The sequence below is a fragment of the Protomyctophum parallelum genome, assembly GCF_964188405.1.
Source record: "Protomyctophum parallelum genome assembly, chromosome: 3".
Lineage (NCBI taxonomy): Eukaryota > Metazoa > Chordata > Actinopteri > Myctophiformes > Myctophidae > Protomyctophum > Protomyctophum parallelum.
This window is the reverse complement of record NC_139698.1, coordinates 9,107,133-9,124,259: the sequence shown is the minus strand read 5'-3', so window position 1 is coordinate 9,124,259 and position 17,127 is coordinate 9,107,133. Positions and strand designations below refer to the sequence as shown.

Below are 17,127 nucleotides of genomic sequence, written 5' to 3'. Positions count from 1 at the left end.
AGGCAGGTCTTAATGGGTTCATAATATATATATTTTTTTTTTACAGGGTATCTGAAAGAAACCTTTGGCGTCAAAATGAGAACTCATATAGAAAACTAAAACTAAAACAAAAGTGTACACCAGCATTGATCACAAACGTCACCAAGAACCATCAACAAACGACGACAAATCACGAGTTTCATGCAACGAAAGGCAGCTGTGATGAAGAGCGGTGAAGACTCTGGACTGACTCACTGGTGATGCGGACGGACAGGTGGGTCCTTTTAGGTCGAGCAAACACGTGCACGACCGGGTGTAAAGCACCCACGTTTATTACATTTCTTTAATTGACCATGTGATTGGCTGGCGGGGCCCAGCTATCCCTCGGATTGGGGAGTGTGTGTTTGTCTGTGTGTGTGTGTGAGATTTCCGTTTAAAATCAAAGGAAATCATTGGATATACCCGCGAGAATGTCGATCCAGGACCCAATGCAAAAAGCCCACCGATCGGGACGGACCTCGTATGTCATGTGACGCTCGACTAATCGGTATGGATGCTATATTTACAGGCGACCAGGAAATACGCCCCCCGGAGGAAGGTGACATCAGGATACTGTGCATGTGAACACGGGCTGAAAGTAAGATATGTGCAGAGATTGCCATCACTGGACTGATGCGTTTGTGTCTGTGTGTGTGTGTCACTGTATTAAGTACACCAGGTGACTGCATCCAGTAAAACAAGGCACAAGTAAAAAAAGATATAAAAAACACTTATGAGCAGAAGGTGGCGGAAGAGTGTGTCTCTCCTCGTTTGCGAAGACAACTCTAAAACCTGATTTCTACTCGGTTCTTCGCACGACAGGGCTTAGCCCATTTAGACCTGAGGACGCATCTGTGTCACCTTATAGCTATTAACCACTTTAACCATTATTTTAAACTTGAGCTGTTGACAGTTGATAGTAGATCTACAAGCTCGCTTTTTTGCAAAAGCCTGAAAATGTGTGCAATTGTTTGAATACAATATTCTTTCACATAGTGAAAGTTTTAACTCAAATCTTTGCTTATGGGAAAACAACATATTTTCAGATGGGGTTTCCGGCGATATATTTGAGTGTCCTTGACATGAAAAAGTGTGAGCACCACTGATATAGAAACATGGGGTTTTTGAGAAAACGGTTACGATATAGGAGACATTTTGTAGAATCGTGTCCTCAGATCTTAATGGGCTTAAAACTCACGTTTTACCTTCACGCCTTTCCGTCTCAAAACGCTTTAGGAAAAAAAAAATAAAGAATCTGTCATTCCCTCGAGTGGCACCCGTGAAAGGCAGGCAGCCTCGTGTGGTGGTGGTGGTCAGTTCTGGCCATCTCAACTAATATTATTGCCACTAGATGGCGTCACATTACCAGAGGGATGTTGGTTCGTTGATTGCCTCAACTTGTTGTCGTGCAACGCAGTCTGAAGGAGCGCGATGGCTCACTTCAACGACATATCCTCAAATGCTCCAAACACGTGTGTCGGCCATCGATTGTCACTTTGCAAACAGTCCTCAAGACAGCGTGTGACGTCTTAAAGCACCGTTTAGTTTTTTACTGCATCAACGTCAACTCCGCCTTTAGTTTTCAGATGACATCATGTTTCAGGCGTCATGCCAATGGTTTTTAATCCCCGCTACAAAAACAGTCTTTTTATATATTCATATATATATATATATAGACATGGCTTTCTCTCTGTACAAACGATCTGCCCCCTATGTAAGTACACGCACGCACGCGCGTACACACACACACACACGCACGCGCACGCACGCAAACACACACAACGTAAAGTTGGCAAATGAGTCTTTGTTGGTTAGCTTCATGGCTTCCTCCGCCTTTAGCAAACCAAGTCCGGGTGTTCTTTGGCATGATGGAGGATGTGTGTATACAGTAGGTACCTGTGTGTGTGTGCGTGTGCGTGTGCGTGTGCGTGTGCGTGTGCGTGTGCGTGTGCGTGTGTGCGTGTGCGTGTGCGCGTGCGTGTGTTCATAGGGAGGACCCAGAGCGTCCAACAATGTTAACCCATTCTGACCGGGCACACATTTTGGTGTCAGCATCATGTTATGCTTTATCTATTGAAAAATAGCAGATCTACAAGCTCATATCGCGCCACCGAGTGGCGCGATATGAGCTTGTAGGTCTGCTATTTTTGAAAAATCGAAGAACGACTGACATTTTTTTAATCTGATCTCAGGTCAGAATGGGTTTAATCAGACCAGTGTGTGTCCAGTGGAAACCTCGTATGAATCTGATCTCAGGTCAGAATGGGTTAAAATGGCGTCCTGTTCTCTGACGGGACGCCCATTTGAATTCATTCTAAAAACACAAAAAGGTAAAAGAATTTAAAAAAAACATAGAAAACGGACAGGAGCTGATGGCGACCATTGGCATAGCAACGCGACCTTGCCTCGCAGAGGGCGAGGACGCGAGAGTTCAAGAGAGTCCTTTAAAGGGGGGAGTGGCTTGTGTGGGTGGCGGCGTGGGGCGGCCTCCTGATTCGATTGGTTTAACATAACAAACGTGTTCATTTATGCATAATAAATCGCCAGGCTGATTGGTTTTCCCCGGGGGAGCTGTTGTGATTGGCTGATGAAGTCTCTCTGAAGCGGGGGAAAAAGAAAAAGCATTCCTGGCTTTGATTGGACAGGTCCACAGGCAGGAAGTAGTAGGGTCCCTTCCTCCTCCATGCCCCGCCTCTGTCAAAACGAGCTCCCAACGACAAGCATCACAATATTTTCATACTTTTCTCTGGATTTTTTTTTAGTTTTTTTTTAGAATAAGCTTTCAGTGTTTTTTTTTTTTTTTTTTTTTTTTGCATGTTGTCGCTTTTTCTTTTTTTTTGTGTCGTTTCTTCGTAGAAAAAGTGTTTTTTTTTTTTTCTGGTTTGCGCTCCTCTCCGCTTCACAGTTAAGCCGCAGTAGAACAAGTGGTTCTCAAAGTGAATCAGGGGTCCATAAGGGGCCCCCCCCCACAGGGGTCCTTGAGGGGTGGGTCCATAAGGGGACCCCCACAGGGGTCCTTGAGGGGTGGGTCCATAAGGGGCCCCCCCCCACAGGGGTCCTTGAGGGGTGGGTCCATAAGGGGACCCCCACAGGGGTCCTTGAGGGGTGGGTCCATAAGGGCCCCCCCCCACAGGGGTCCTTGAGGGGTGGGTCCATAAGGGGACCCCCACAGGGGTCCTTGAGGGGTGGGTCCATAAGGGGACCCCCACAGGGGTCCTTGAGGGGTGGGTCCATAAGGGCCCCCCCCCCACAGGGGTCCTTGAGGGGTGGGTCCATAAGGGGACCCCCACAGGGGTCCTTGAGGGGTGGGTCCATAAGGGCCCCCCCCCCACAGGGGTCCTTGAGGGGTGGGTCCATAAGGGCCCCCCCCCACAGGGGTCCTTGAGGGGTGGGTCCATAAGGGGACCCCCACAGGGGTCCTTGAGGGGTGGGTCCATAAGGGCCCCCCCCCCACAGGGGTCCTTGAGGGGTGGGTCCATAAGGGGACCCCCACAGGGGTCCTTGAGGGGTGGGTCCATAAGGGCCCCCCCCCCACAGGGGTCCTTGAGGGGTGGGTCCATAAGGGGACCCCCACAGGGGGGGTCCTTGAGGGGTGGGTCCATAAGGGGACCCCCACAGGGGGGGTCCTTGAGGGGTGGGTCCATAAGGGGACCCCCACAGGGGGGGTCCTTGAGGGGCGGGGACCACAGCTATGTGATTGATATTTAGGAATCCAAATGGGACCGTTACAGATCGGTAACACAGAGAGAGTGTATGAATGGAACCAAATGGACCCGTAACCATTTGGTTCCATTCATACACTCTCTGAGTCGAGAGGGGGGTCCGTGGTCAACATGCATATCAATCTGGGGAGAGGTCCTTGAAGTTCAAACGGTTTTGAGAACCACCGCAGTCAATAGAAGGAGAAAAGCACACGTCCGGGGCGGGGCGAAAAATGGTGCGCCGCGATTGGCTGGGAGGGACGGGGAGGTCAAAGTTTGGCTTCCAGGAAACGCTGGGGCTTTGTGGCCACAGCGGCGCACAGGTGATTTGGCAGAGGAACTGGTAGGAGTCTTTAGATTCTGGTTTTTGGCTGTCGTTGCTGTGTCGTGTGTGAGTAGTGTTGTTGCTGTGTGTTGTACAGAGCATATAAAGGGGAGTGTGTGTGTGACGTGCGAGCTTGCATGTTTTTGCATCACTGTGTATTTGGGAGCGTTGCATTGGGAGTGTGAGTTGCATTGATTGCATATCAATGGGTCTGTGACATGAGAGTGTCTGTGTCTGTGCAACGCTTGCATATATGCATGTATGATTGTTATGTGCATAATTATCGTTGCATATCGTTGTCGGGCGGAAACCTCGTATGTTATTTGAATTTACTTTTGTTTTTTCGTATAAATATAACGCCTTACTTTGTAGTACAAGAATGTCACGGCAAAAAGTAGCAACACGCGCCCCAAAACAGCCAACCTACAAGCTGTGATCTTGTTGTAGACCAGGTATATTTCTGCTATTTTTGAAACATTTTTGTAAAAACGTTCTCAACATCTTTGAGGTGGATATCAGGGGGGGGAAGATTTCCTACGTAAAATTTACACCCATTATTTCCAACAGAGCCTCGCATAATAACACCTCCCGATACACACACCCTGCCCCGATAAAAAAACATCGTTGGCCCTAGCTTCCATGAACGGATACTCCACCCCACCCCTTAACCGCTGAAAGTGGGTAAGTATGCCTGTGGGTTATATACCGTCCATTTTGAACAAAAAGAGCTTGTGACTACATTGGATACATTGGAACACAGGCCATTTTTTCTTCTTCTTTTTTTCTCCATTTCCTGAAAAGTAAAGGTCTGCTACAAGGTTTCCGCCAGAACACATGTATGATTGTTATATGCATAATGTACGTATGATTGCGCGTGTACGTGCGTGTATATGTGTGTGTGTGTGTGTGTGTGGTATGTTCAGGCCCTGCGTTCCACTGGCTGCTGCAAGCACACCTCGCTCCCGGCCGAGACGATGGGCAGCCTGTTGTCCATGTGGTAGGAGATCAGGTGACTCACGCTCTCGAAGCGGTGGTCTTTGGTACGAACCTGAGGAGGAGACAATACCAGTTGGGGTTTTACTTACAATTCACAATGTAGGCATTTAGCAGACGCTCTTGGTCCAGAGCGACTTACAGAAAGCAAGAACAACGTATGGAAATACTTCAAACACATAGAAATAGTCATCAAGATAAATAAACAAGCGAAGAACCTAAAATCTGCCTAACAGTAGATTATCAGTACAGTGAGGCTATGAGTATACATTATAGACTGCTATGTGCTAATAACTGCTAAATTATAAATCTAATAAAATGCCAACTTATAAAATCTAAATTACATAAGTTTCAGCATTTGCATACGCCTGTAAGGTCGTCGAGGCTAGTGCGAGTGCTACGGGCCAAGATGGAGTCTGAAGAGGTGAGTTTCCAGACTACGGCAGAAGATTGGGAGTGTTGTCCCGGCTTTTTTTAGTGAATGTTCTGCCAGACTCCCTGCTTTGGCTGATCTGAGCACACAAGACTCCCTGCTTTGGCTGATCTGAGCACACAAGACTCCCTGCTTTGGCTGATCTGAGCACACAAGACTCCCTGCTTTGGCTGATCTGAGCACACAAGGCGGTTTTGTAGACTTTGACTTAAGTGCAAGTAAAAGTCCTAGAATGGAGGTACATGCCTGTGGTGACGGGCAGGTACTTTACCACTGCGACACCCGTCGAGTGCCAGTTGTGAATGTAATCTTAAATTGCACCTTTGGCTTAACTAATTTGTTACATCCTTACAGTATGTGGACATGAATGTTTTAATTATAAAGTGTGTGTGTGTGTGTGTGTGTGTGTGTGTGTGTGCGTGCGTGCGTGCTCTCACTCACCACTCCCTCGGGGTCCACCAGCAGCAGGTGTTTGGGCTGTCCCCCCTGCTGTCCCGTGAGGACGTACTGTCCCGGCGTGGTCCCGGACTCGCGCACCAGGAAGTCCCCGTCTCGCGTCAGCAGCCGCTCCGCCTGCCGCCGACTCAGGCTGCCGTGGAACCACAGCTCGCACTGCAGCTGCTCCACCAGAGGGGGCGCCGCTGAGACGGCCAGACCGCCCGGCCCCGAGGAGGAGGAGGCCGGACCGGAGACGCCCAGCGCGTCGTCGAACGGCTCTGGAGAGGGAACCAGGGGACAGGTGAACGAGGGGACAGGTGAACAAGGGGACAGGTGAACCAGGGGACAGGTGAACCAGGGGACAGGTGAACAAGGGGACAGGTGTCAGGTGACGGAGGCAACAAGAACCGGTAAAAATAATACTAGCGATACTGGATGCATTATAAACTTTGACCAAACATAAAATTACTTCTTCCACTAGTCCAAGATAGTGAGTGATCCTTGAGCATTACTGGTACATATGCTGAAACTTTTCTTTCATAAAGGCTGTATTTAATAGCTATCATTCTGAGAAGACATTAAGCAATAAATATGTCCTGGTACGACCCGTTACATGTGCCTGTGATTGGGAAAGACACACCGAGTCGTTGGCATGCCCGCACAAGACTGGAGAAGACACGCTAAACTCACTCATGTCAAAAGCATCTCTGTGAGTGTTCCCATTGGCTGCTGAGGGGCGGGGTTTGTCCACGTTGACATATGATGGGTCATCAAAGAGTTCCCGCCCACCTTCCTTGGCTCCCACTGGGGGAAAAGAAAAACAACTTAATTCATGACATTACTGTGAAGAGAAAGAAAGAAAGAAAGAAAGAAAGAGAGAGTGGTGAGATAAAGGGAGGGGTATTTCAATAATAATAATAAAACTTTATTTGTATAGCACCTTTCATGACATGAAATGCAGCTCAAAGTGCTTTACAGAACAATGGAGAATAAAAGAAAAGCAAGGCAACGACAGTAATGCAATACAGTGAGGACATGAATAACAAAAACTAAAATAAAAACAACTAAAAGATCAATTAAAAGCAATGTTGTAGAAGTGGGTCTTGAGCTGAGCTTTAAAAATGTCTACAGAGGCTGCCTGACGAAGGTACAGAGGGAGCTTGTTCCATGCCGACGGCCCGTAGAAGCAAAAAGCTGCTTCCCCGTATTTTTTTGTTGCCATTTTTTTAGGCAAAGCGAGTAGGCCAGCAGTGGAAGACCTTAGCGGGCGGTTTGGGACATATTTAGGCAGGCAGTCATGTAGGTAGGAAGGTGCGAGACCATTGCATTTTTTCTTGCATTTTGTTTCTGTGTATCTGTTGTATATTGAAGCAGTAACACTAGACGACACTAGAGGTCACTAGAGGTCTGTTGTATATCAGTGGCATCAGAACAGCCTAGTGCAGTGATTTTCAACTAAGTCTAAATTTTTTCGTGTGTGTGTGTGTGTGTGTGTGTGCATAAAAAGATTTGAGAAAAAGTGCACACTATATCAATTACAGCCCTTCGCTGAGTACTCCCCCACCCGTATCTCCTCACTGCCTGCACCAATCGCTCCCACCTTTCACACAGGCATTGACCATAATAATATGGAGGTCTTAACGGAGCCATTTTTTCAATAAGATTAATAATGAATTTATTAGTGAATAAAAACCCGTTTATTTGTCCGTGGTCTATCTCCGACCGAGCCACACTATTAGCACACATCTCTCCATGCCAAAAAAAATCTGCACGCTCCCAGAATCCGGCTAGGCTACATTTTACCGACGCTACTGTCATATTTACTGTACAGATATTGTTTTTTACATCACCACACGATCCCACGGGCAAAGTTGCTGTGACGTCATAATCGTCACACTTCTCCACCAGCACAGAGGCCAGCCATCCACACCGTTTGCACACATCTCACCATGCACAGCAGCAACAGCTAGCCTGTCCACACATCAACCTTGAACCACTACTACTACTACATTCATATTCATGTCATATTTACAGTACTACGGCCTTCACAGTGACCGGGATCCCCCTTTGCACAGACAGGCGATTGACGATTCAAACCACACACGGGTAAAAACAGCGCAGGCACCATTGTGGCAGACAGGCAGCTGTTACACACGGCGCATAGCCTACTAAGGTTATTTAACCACTTTGCAATGCAATGTTTGAACGTCACTTCATATTATAACTTCAAACCAAACGCGGGTGACACGCCTGGTCACTGACGACGCGCGTCGCGCAGTTACAGATCTCATCTTTCCTGCACCTAATGTGAAACATTGAACAACACGGCCACGATCACAACGGAATGATTATCTATCGGGGTGGCTCTGTTGGATCAGAACATATAAATAATTTAAGCCACCACTCGACGGAAGGGAAACACACATCCCGTAAAATACAATGATGAAATACATACAGACAAATGCAATGACTAACGTTTGGCTGCCCTGTCGACACCACTTGAGTACTCAGGAACGAAACATTCCTAAATCACAAAAAAACGTCTCATTCTTATCCTGATTAGATAAAGCACAAAAGCCAACCTCCGACTTTAATACAGTAGATTATATGCATCTCTATGGGCAGCAGACGGTCAGCTGAGCGGTTAGGGACCGTCTACAAAGTGCAACACCGAAAGTGAAAATATTCAATAGCTTTATTTCTATGCAGAATATTACCAACAAATATACATCACACATCAATGGTGTACTTATGATTGTACTACAGCATCTATTAGTGAATACATTTTTCCCATTGACTTGCATAGGAAAATCTACAACTATAACATTATGTCCTACAGTCCACTTGCCCCCCCCCCCCCCTCCTCAAGAGTGCGGGTGCCCCGTAGGCTTTTGTTTCATTTGCTCGGTTCACCAGCAGCCCTTAGGGTTATCGGTTAGGGTTACCGTTAGGGTTATCGGTTGGCCACCAGCAACATTATCTATCCATCCATCCATCCATATTAGCCTATACTTTTGTGCCTATAACCCAACTTCCCAAGATCATCTGTAAACTATTCCCTGCCTATCAGTAATGTCATCTATTACATCGCATTACCCACACTGAATATCATTTGCTGTTCATATATTCAGAACAGGTAAGGACTAGTTTAAATAAACTAGAAATACGAGAAAATGAAGGGAGAAACAGTATCCAACATCAACTTTAACGATCGCCCGACAGGAGTCTTCATGTTGCAAAGTAAGACTACTGTACGGTCATTAGTGTTATTGCCATCACCTGGGCGGGTCAGTCATGTAACTTTCCTGACGTTAAGCTGCCTATGTGTTCAACAACACAGCAATGCAAAAATAACACTGACAGCTATGAGGAGGCGAAAGCTTGTCCTGCATAGCAACAGTTGCTATGCTATATGGATTGGCATTGGACGATCGCTTTTTGGGGCGGTGGTTTAGCGAAGGGCTAATAGTAATTACGTGCATATTATATGGTTGTTGGATGGGAAAATGACAGACAACTGACCTGGTATTGGAGGGAGGGGCTGCTTGTGAATGTCATTCTGTCCTGGCTGTCCATAGGGCTGCACGCACACGCACACACGCACACGCACACGCACACGCACACGCACACGCACACACACACACACACACACGCACACAGAGAGAAAGAAAGATAGACGTAAATTATACATACACTGATACACACACCAGAGTCTTGCAACGGGCCGGGCGGGTACCCACGGGGTACTTTTAGAAGTACACAGGGTCGGGGACTGAAGTAAACGTGGGTGGGGTAACATTTTATTGTGAAGATTAGCACCGTTTCCGCCCAAACAACGGTCACTTATGGAACTCAACAGGACGCGTCGGTGAACATGCATTCATACAACGATGATTTTAATTTGAAGGTTCAACAGGACGCTCTGTTCAACGTGTTTTTGGTGAGTTACGTCAACTGTTCATGTCAAGTTCTTCACTGAATGAACCCGACCACTGATCACGGGGCGGGTCTACTGATCTGATTATACCTGGTTGTACCTGATTGTACCTGCCTACCTGGTTGATCCTGCCATGCTTGTCTCAAAGATTAGTACAAATGGCTCGTACAGTGAAATTACGAGTGAAATTTCACCTCCCGTACGGGAGACAGGTGGGTCGTGACAGGGACCGACGCAAAGCCATGGTACAACGGCGGGCGGCGGTGGCTCAGAGGTAGAGTGGCTGGATGGTAACCGCAAGGTTGCCAGTTCGAACCTGTGCTCCCCCAGAGTTAGTGTCAAAGTGTCCTTGAGCAAGACTCTGAACCCCTAATTGCTCCTGATGTGCTGGTTGGTGCCTTGCATGGCTTCCGCCTAACCTGACGCTGCCAGATGGGGGCGGTATTGGGTAACCATGTTCCCCAACACAGCTTCCATCTGGGATCTCTCAGGGAGTTCAGCTAACACCAATCCTTTCCGTACCGAACCAATCAGCGTGAGCTAAGGGCGGGATATGTGCGAAACCGGATGTGAAGCTATATAGACACGTCAATATGATTGGTTGTGTTTGCACGCCCACACGGTGATAGACAGACGGTCCCATCCAATCATCTACCAAGTATCTTGAAAAAAAGGAACAGCCCCGTCATCGAATTTGCTTCCGCGATCCCAGATCCCAATAAGCTGTGAAACAGATTTGTGTAGCAAGCTTCTTGGATCTGGCAGCGTCAGGTTAGCTTCCGCCACCATCGGTGTATGAATGTGTGTGTGTGTGTGTGAACGGGTGAATGTAATGCACAATCTATGTAAAGCGCCTTGGATAAAGGCGCTGTATATAAATGCACCATTTACAACTAGACTGCTATGCAGAGAAGGTTCTCACCCTCCATTATGAGCTGTTGACTGGGTCAACATGTTGACTGGGTCAACATGTTGGAGCCGTTGACTGGGTCAACAGCTCAGTCAACAGCTCCAAAAAAAGACAGGCGGGGCGGGTTAAGGTTGTCCAAACCTGGACCCGTTCAGGACTCGACACACACACACACACACACACACACACACACACGGTCAGATATATATCATCCCCATGGGGGGTACAGACCAGCGTGGCTCCGGGCCGGGCTCCTCTCATGTCGACGAGGCCTCCGGGAGGAGGCTGCTTCCCGGGGAAGTTGTTGTAGTACGGAACCTCGGCGGGAGGGGCGCCTTCGTCCTCCTCTTCCTCCCACGCTGAGCCGTCAAACGGAGCCATTCTGAGTGGAGAGGGAGAGAGAGAGAGAGAGAGACTACATGTCAAACAGAGCCATTCTGGAGTGGAGAGAGAGAGAGAGAGAGAGAGAGATGTGACTACATGACTCTGATGAAGACCGCAAGGTCGAAACGTTAGTCGCTTTGTATACTCAGCACCTAAATAAAAGGCTCTAAATGTCCGTGCTGCTCCAGTCTCTTCTCCTTATGCAGATGTGACTACATGTCACAAAATGAGGGACAAATAAAAAACAACACTAAATGTGACCGTTATCTTGACACACACACCACGGACACTTTAACCCATTCTGACCTGAGATCAGATTCATACGAGGTTTTCCACTGGACACACACTGGTCTGATGAACCCATTCTGACCTGAGATCAGATTCTAAAAATGTCAGTCGTTCTTCGATTTTTCAAAAATAGCAGACCTACAAGCTCGTATCGCGCCACTCGGTGGCGCGATACGAGCTTGTAGATCTGCTATTTTTCAATAGTTAAAGCATAACATGGTGCAAACACCAAAACGGGTTCCCGTACAGAATGGGTTAATACTGTACATTTTGATAATTTGCATATTGTATTGTGTAAGCTAATGTTCTATTTGTATGTTTGATATTGTTTTGTTTGGTTATATTTTTATTTTATTTTATTTTTTGCTGCATTGTATGCTTTGGCAATACTGTAGTTATACATTCATGCCAATAAAGTTAATTGAATTGAATTGAGAGAGAGAGAGAGAGAGAGAGAGAGAGAGAGAGAGAGAGAGAGAGACATTTGACCACTAAATGAAAACTCAACGCGACGATGACTAAAACTATGACTTTAATATATTGACAATTTTCATCAAAAAAATAAAGCAAAAATAGACTAAAATGTGTGGAGAAGAGATCCAGTAGAGATCCAGTAGAACGAAGACAAGTCATTTCATGCTTAGTTACACATGGGTGTCCCTGCTCCGAAAATAGCCGATCTACAAGCTCACAAGAAACAGAAATGTCATATTTCATCATATATGACATTATTATATTATTAATATATCATATTATATTATATTATCATTATGTATACAGCGTTGGCCACACTCTTTGAAGCACTCTCAGCCGGTGGCTATTCTGAGAAAACCAGAAGTGAACCGAGATGAACTGGAGTTTCAGATCAACTAAATCTAGACCCAGAAACCAGAACTAACTCCATGCTGCAACAGCTGTGCCTCAATCTATTTTTCTATGTATCTAAATTCCAGGAACCTGTGTGTGTGTGTGTGTGTGTGTGCGTGCATTTGTGTGTGTGTGCCTGTGTGTGCACATCAGTGCATTACATGTACATACATAAATGTGGACGCATGTCGTATAGACATACATACTGTACACTTGTGCACGTGAGAGTATAGGCAAATGTTTGGGAGCTTGTTTGTGTTTAGTGCAGGGTAAGGCAACCTTAGGCACCAGTGCCAACCTTAGGCACAAAGGAGGATGATCACTGGCACACTGGCCAGTGTGTGAGAGAGTATTTTTGGTTTTAACCCATTCTGACCTGAGATCAGATTCATATGAGGTTTCCACTGGACACACACTGGTCTGATGAACCCATTCTGACCTGAGATCAGATTCTAAAAATGTCAGTCGTTTTTTTTTAGATTTTTCAAAAATAGCAGACCTACAAGCTCGTATCGCGCCACTCGGTGGCGCGATATGAGCTTGTAGATCTGCTATTTTTCAATAGCTAAAGCATAACATGATGCTGACACCAAAATGGGTACCCGTTCAGAATGGGTTAAAGAAATGCAGTCAAATAAATATCCCTCACATTTGTGTGTAAATTACATCCTGCATTCTGCATTCATTAAAACTGAACTCTTGTGGACAAGCAAAACAAAATTCACGTGGTGTCATTAAAATTAATTAATGTTGATATGGCACACTGACAATCTAGAAAATAAAAACATGGCACTTCATTTAAAAAAGGTCGCAGACCCCTGGTTTAGTGTATGTGTGTGTGTGCGTGCATATTAATTAATGTTGATATGGCACACGGACAATCTAGAAAATAAAAACATGGCACTTCATTTAAAAAAGGTCGCAGACCCCTGGTTTAGTGTATGTGTGTGTGTGTGTGTGCGCGCATGCAAGCGTCTTTCGATATACCCAAATTAGTAACGCTACTAAATGATACACTCTTTCTGTGCGGGAGATCACTTTAAAGCTGCATTCCAGGAACCGAGCATTCCTGGAAAGTTAACGCGCTGAAATAGAAGCCGTTGCTCTTCTTGCAACTCTGAAATGTCCACATCGATGTTGGCTGGTGGCCAGGGGTCACATCACCATGTTGGCTTGGGGTGGACATTTTTTAATATAAACATTCCATTTTTGCCACAGACATACAAAATATAGTCATCTCATGCTTGCTCGTTTGCACTCAGGTGTAACTCTGTTGTTTGCTATTCCCGGCACGCAGCTAAGTATATATCAGGCATTTTAACAGCATCACAGCCTGCAGTCAACTAAATAAACTGTAGATTTATAAACATAAACATTATAAACATTTCAGATGGCTAAAATAGGACTTAAACTAAATGGAATGTTATGCAAAAAGACTATGACTAAAACTAAAACTGCCTCTGAGACAAAGAGCGTGTCGACCAGGAGGGGTAAGTAAGTAAGTAACCAACCGGTGGAACGCGATCGACGGGTTGATCTTATAAAGCCACCAGTCGGTTCCCAATAAACACAAATACATGTTGTCTGCCGCGGCGGCTCGAAGCCTTTGATTGATCAACTCAGGGCCGGGGGCGGGGCGGCAGTCAGGCCTAATTTATGTTTTTTTCCCAGACGTGCCTTAGGCTGGCATTCGCTGGAGGCTCTTTCAAGTCTTTTGTTTGACTGTGTTTAGAGTGTAGACAGAACGGTACCAAATGGACCCACTCAGGCACTGGAAATTATAACACTGAAGTTAACAGTGTAGATCGGGAGGGGGGTCCCCGGAGATTAAACAAAATGGTATCAAATGGGGGTCTGTGGCCTAATGCATATCAAACCCATCAAATGAGAACCCATAATTATATGGAAGTGTGAAGTGATGTTGAAATAAGGCCGCATTTTCCTTTAATGTTGTTGAGTCATATTTCCTGAGTACTGATGCTGTTCCGTTGTGTTTGTGCAGGGCGATGTTGTTCTTGTATGTGTGTGTGTGTGTGTGTGCGTGTGTGTGCGTGCGTGTGTACCTGTCATGGGGCGTGACCAGTTTGGGCGGGTTCTTCAGGTACTGTTTGAACCGGAGCTCGAAGGCCTGACCGATGGTGCTGATCACCTCCTGTGCCAAACCCTCCGAACACTCCAGGATGTGACACGCTGACACACGGAAAATAGAGCAAAAACAAGACAATGATGTTTTAGGTATGATCAGTAGTCTAAACCTATTGTTGCTGCTGTTCCACACAACAGACGACCAAGCTGAAGAACTTTGAGGCATCATCAAAACCTCTTTTATGGCATTTGTGAGACTATTCTTGTTTACGGAAGATGTGCTTCTAAACCTGGATTCTATCGCTAGTTTGGTCTCTCTGTCTCTCTCTCTCTCTCTCTCTCTCTCTCTCTGATCCAAGAGTTATGGATCGGTCCTTGACATGAACCCATTCTGGTATTTTGAGATTTATGTTATACTTTAGCTATTGGAAAAAAACAGATCTACAAGCTCATAGAGCGCCACGCTACGAGCTTGTAGATCTGCTATTTTTTTTTAAATCTTGAAAATGTGTTGCAAATCTTTTTTGAAATCTTTAAATCTTTGCTTCTGGGGGGGGGGGGGGTCCCTGGAAAAAACATATTTTCAGATGGGGGTACAGTACAGCCAAATACAGATAATTCTGGGGGTCCTTGATGTGAAAAAGGTTGAGCACCACTGACATAGAAACATAGGGTTTTAACCCTGTGAGAACCACTGACATAAAAACATAGGTTTTTCAGAAGACATTTTTGTAGAATCGTCCTCAGGTCTAAATGAGGTTAAAACAAGTTTGAGAGCCACTGTGCTACACCAACAGAGCTTTCATTAGTGTCTTTGGTAACACCTGTGAACTAAGGAACTTAGGAAGAGGCCCAATTGGCTCCTGTGCGCATATATAGAATAGCCTATCAGGCAGTTTGTAAAAGCACTATTTCCCACCGTTTGTGGACAGAAAAATGCAACGGATTCCCTTCCAGGACGCCGGGGTGGTCCAAGTGCTCTCGCGTTACATATCAATATTTGCCAAGTCTAAAGACGGAACAGCTGAAACAGCTTTTCCACTGTGACAGACAGACACAGTGCACGTTCGGTCCATCCACTGTGACAGACAGACACAGTGCACGTTCGGTCCATCCACTGTGACAGACAGACACAGTGCACGTTCGGTCCATCCACTGTGACAGACAGACACAGTGCACGTTCGCTCCATGCCAAACGCTGTGACAGACAGACACAGTGCACGTTCGCTCCATGCCAAGCGCTGTCGTGATGGTCTGTGAATGCTGATGTTTACCGGACGGACGGACGGACGGACGGACGGACGGTATAGCTCGTGGGAATCTCCATTCGTTCGTAGCTTTATTCAAACACTCAGTGTCCTAACGTGTGTCCATAGCCAAACAACCTGCATGCATTTGGATGTACTGTAAGCTAGCTTCAATGTTAGATAGCATTTTATGTAGGCACTCAATAGAGCATCGCAGTCCCGCCCCCTTTCATGACGACGCCAGGCCCAAGGAAGCTCTTAGAAGGAAGTGAAGTGGTCACGTGACTGGGCTGCGCCATGACACTTTCATGGACACTTTCACGGGAGCCAAACTACACCCGGAAGTTCGGCAGAATGCACTGGAGCCAATGAGAGCTCAGTGACCAGCTCATGAACAAACATTATTTATGAATGACAGACCTTTTGTAAAGTGATCGCTTCTGGAAAATAAAATAATATATATAACACGTTATTTTAGGCTGTCTTATTTTTTTATGTGCATACTACTTAATGTGATTTATTTTTTCAAAGAGCAGAGAGCAGCCCAGGCAGAAAACTTACTATGTGCTCTTCTATAAATACCTCAATAAAAATAAATAGTTATTAAGTCGAAAAACAACCACTCGGAAAAAACGTGTGATATCACTTATGTCTTCTTTCATATTCCTGAACCAATTATATGACAAAGCTCGAAATCGTTCATGTATAATGTTTGTTATGAGCTGGTCCAGCCGGCTCCATTCACTGCCATGTATTCATTGCACTTCCTGTGTGAGTTTGGCTCCCATGAAAGTGTCCATGAAAGTGTCATGGCACAGCCCAGTCACGTGACCACTTCACTTCCTTCTAAGAGCTTCCTTGGCCAGGCCCAAGGACTGTCTAAAGAGGACGGGAATCGAAGACCGTACGGGCGCCGCCATGTTGCTCCATGGTGCTCCATGGAAGGAAAGAAACATGCACAATGGGCTTTATGCAGCCAACACTTCCTTCAGCTTCCTTGGTCTCAACTGCGCATGTTTCTTTCCTTCCATGGTGCACCATGTGAGCAACATGGCGTCGCCCGTACGGTCTTCGCTTCTTGTCCTCTTTAGACAGTCCTTGGCCAGGCCCAGGAAATGATTCCCAATGCATTTTCCCCATAGACATTTCAAATGGTCGCGGACAAAGCCAACTCGAGTCGTGACAACTCATGACAACAAACACAATATTTTGGACCAAACAAATAATAATAGAAGAAAAACAACAAAAAAATGTTTTTTTTTTCTTCTTTCTAATTATTTGTTCGGCCCAAAAAATTGTGTTTATTGTCATGATTTGTCAAGACAAGAGTTGGCTTTGCCCGCGGTGTAAACGTCTTTAAATAAATACTTTTGGAAATGTCTATGAGGAAAATGAACGGAGAATAATTTCCTGGGCCCTGGTAGGGGGCGGGACTGCGACGCTCTATAGCGTATACACATAGTTTCATTATGTAGATATTCCACTGTTGGGTTCTTAGCTT

General features: G+C 46.0%; 1 protein-coding gene across 1 annotated transcript in view; it reads right to left on the bottom strand.

Annotated features, from left to right (window-relative positions):
• Positions 1-3,813: 3,813 nt before the first annotated feature.
• LOC310855974 (SHC-transforming protein 1-like) overlaps positions 3,814-17,127 on the bottom strand; it is a gene marked incomplete at its 5' end in the record, with an annotated part of 18,068 nt that continues 4,754 nt past the window's right edge. Inside the window, 6 exons of the mRNA XM_083761190.1 lie at positions 3,814-5,092; positions 5,912-6,186; positions 6,599-6,712; positions 9,431-9,488; positions 10,987-11,137; positions 14,358-14,484. Coding sequence (XP_083617316.1) covers positions 4,964-5,092; positions 5,912-6,186; positions 6,599-6,712; positions 9,431-9,488; positions 10,987-11,137; positions 14,358-14,484 — 854 coding nt within the window. The 3' untranslated portion in view covers positions 3,814-4,963. The remainder of the gene's footprint in view (positions 5,093-5,911; positions 6,187-6,598; positions 6,713-9,430; positions 9,489-10,986; positions 11,138-14,357; positions 14,485-17,127) is intronic.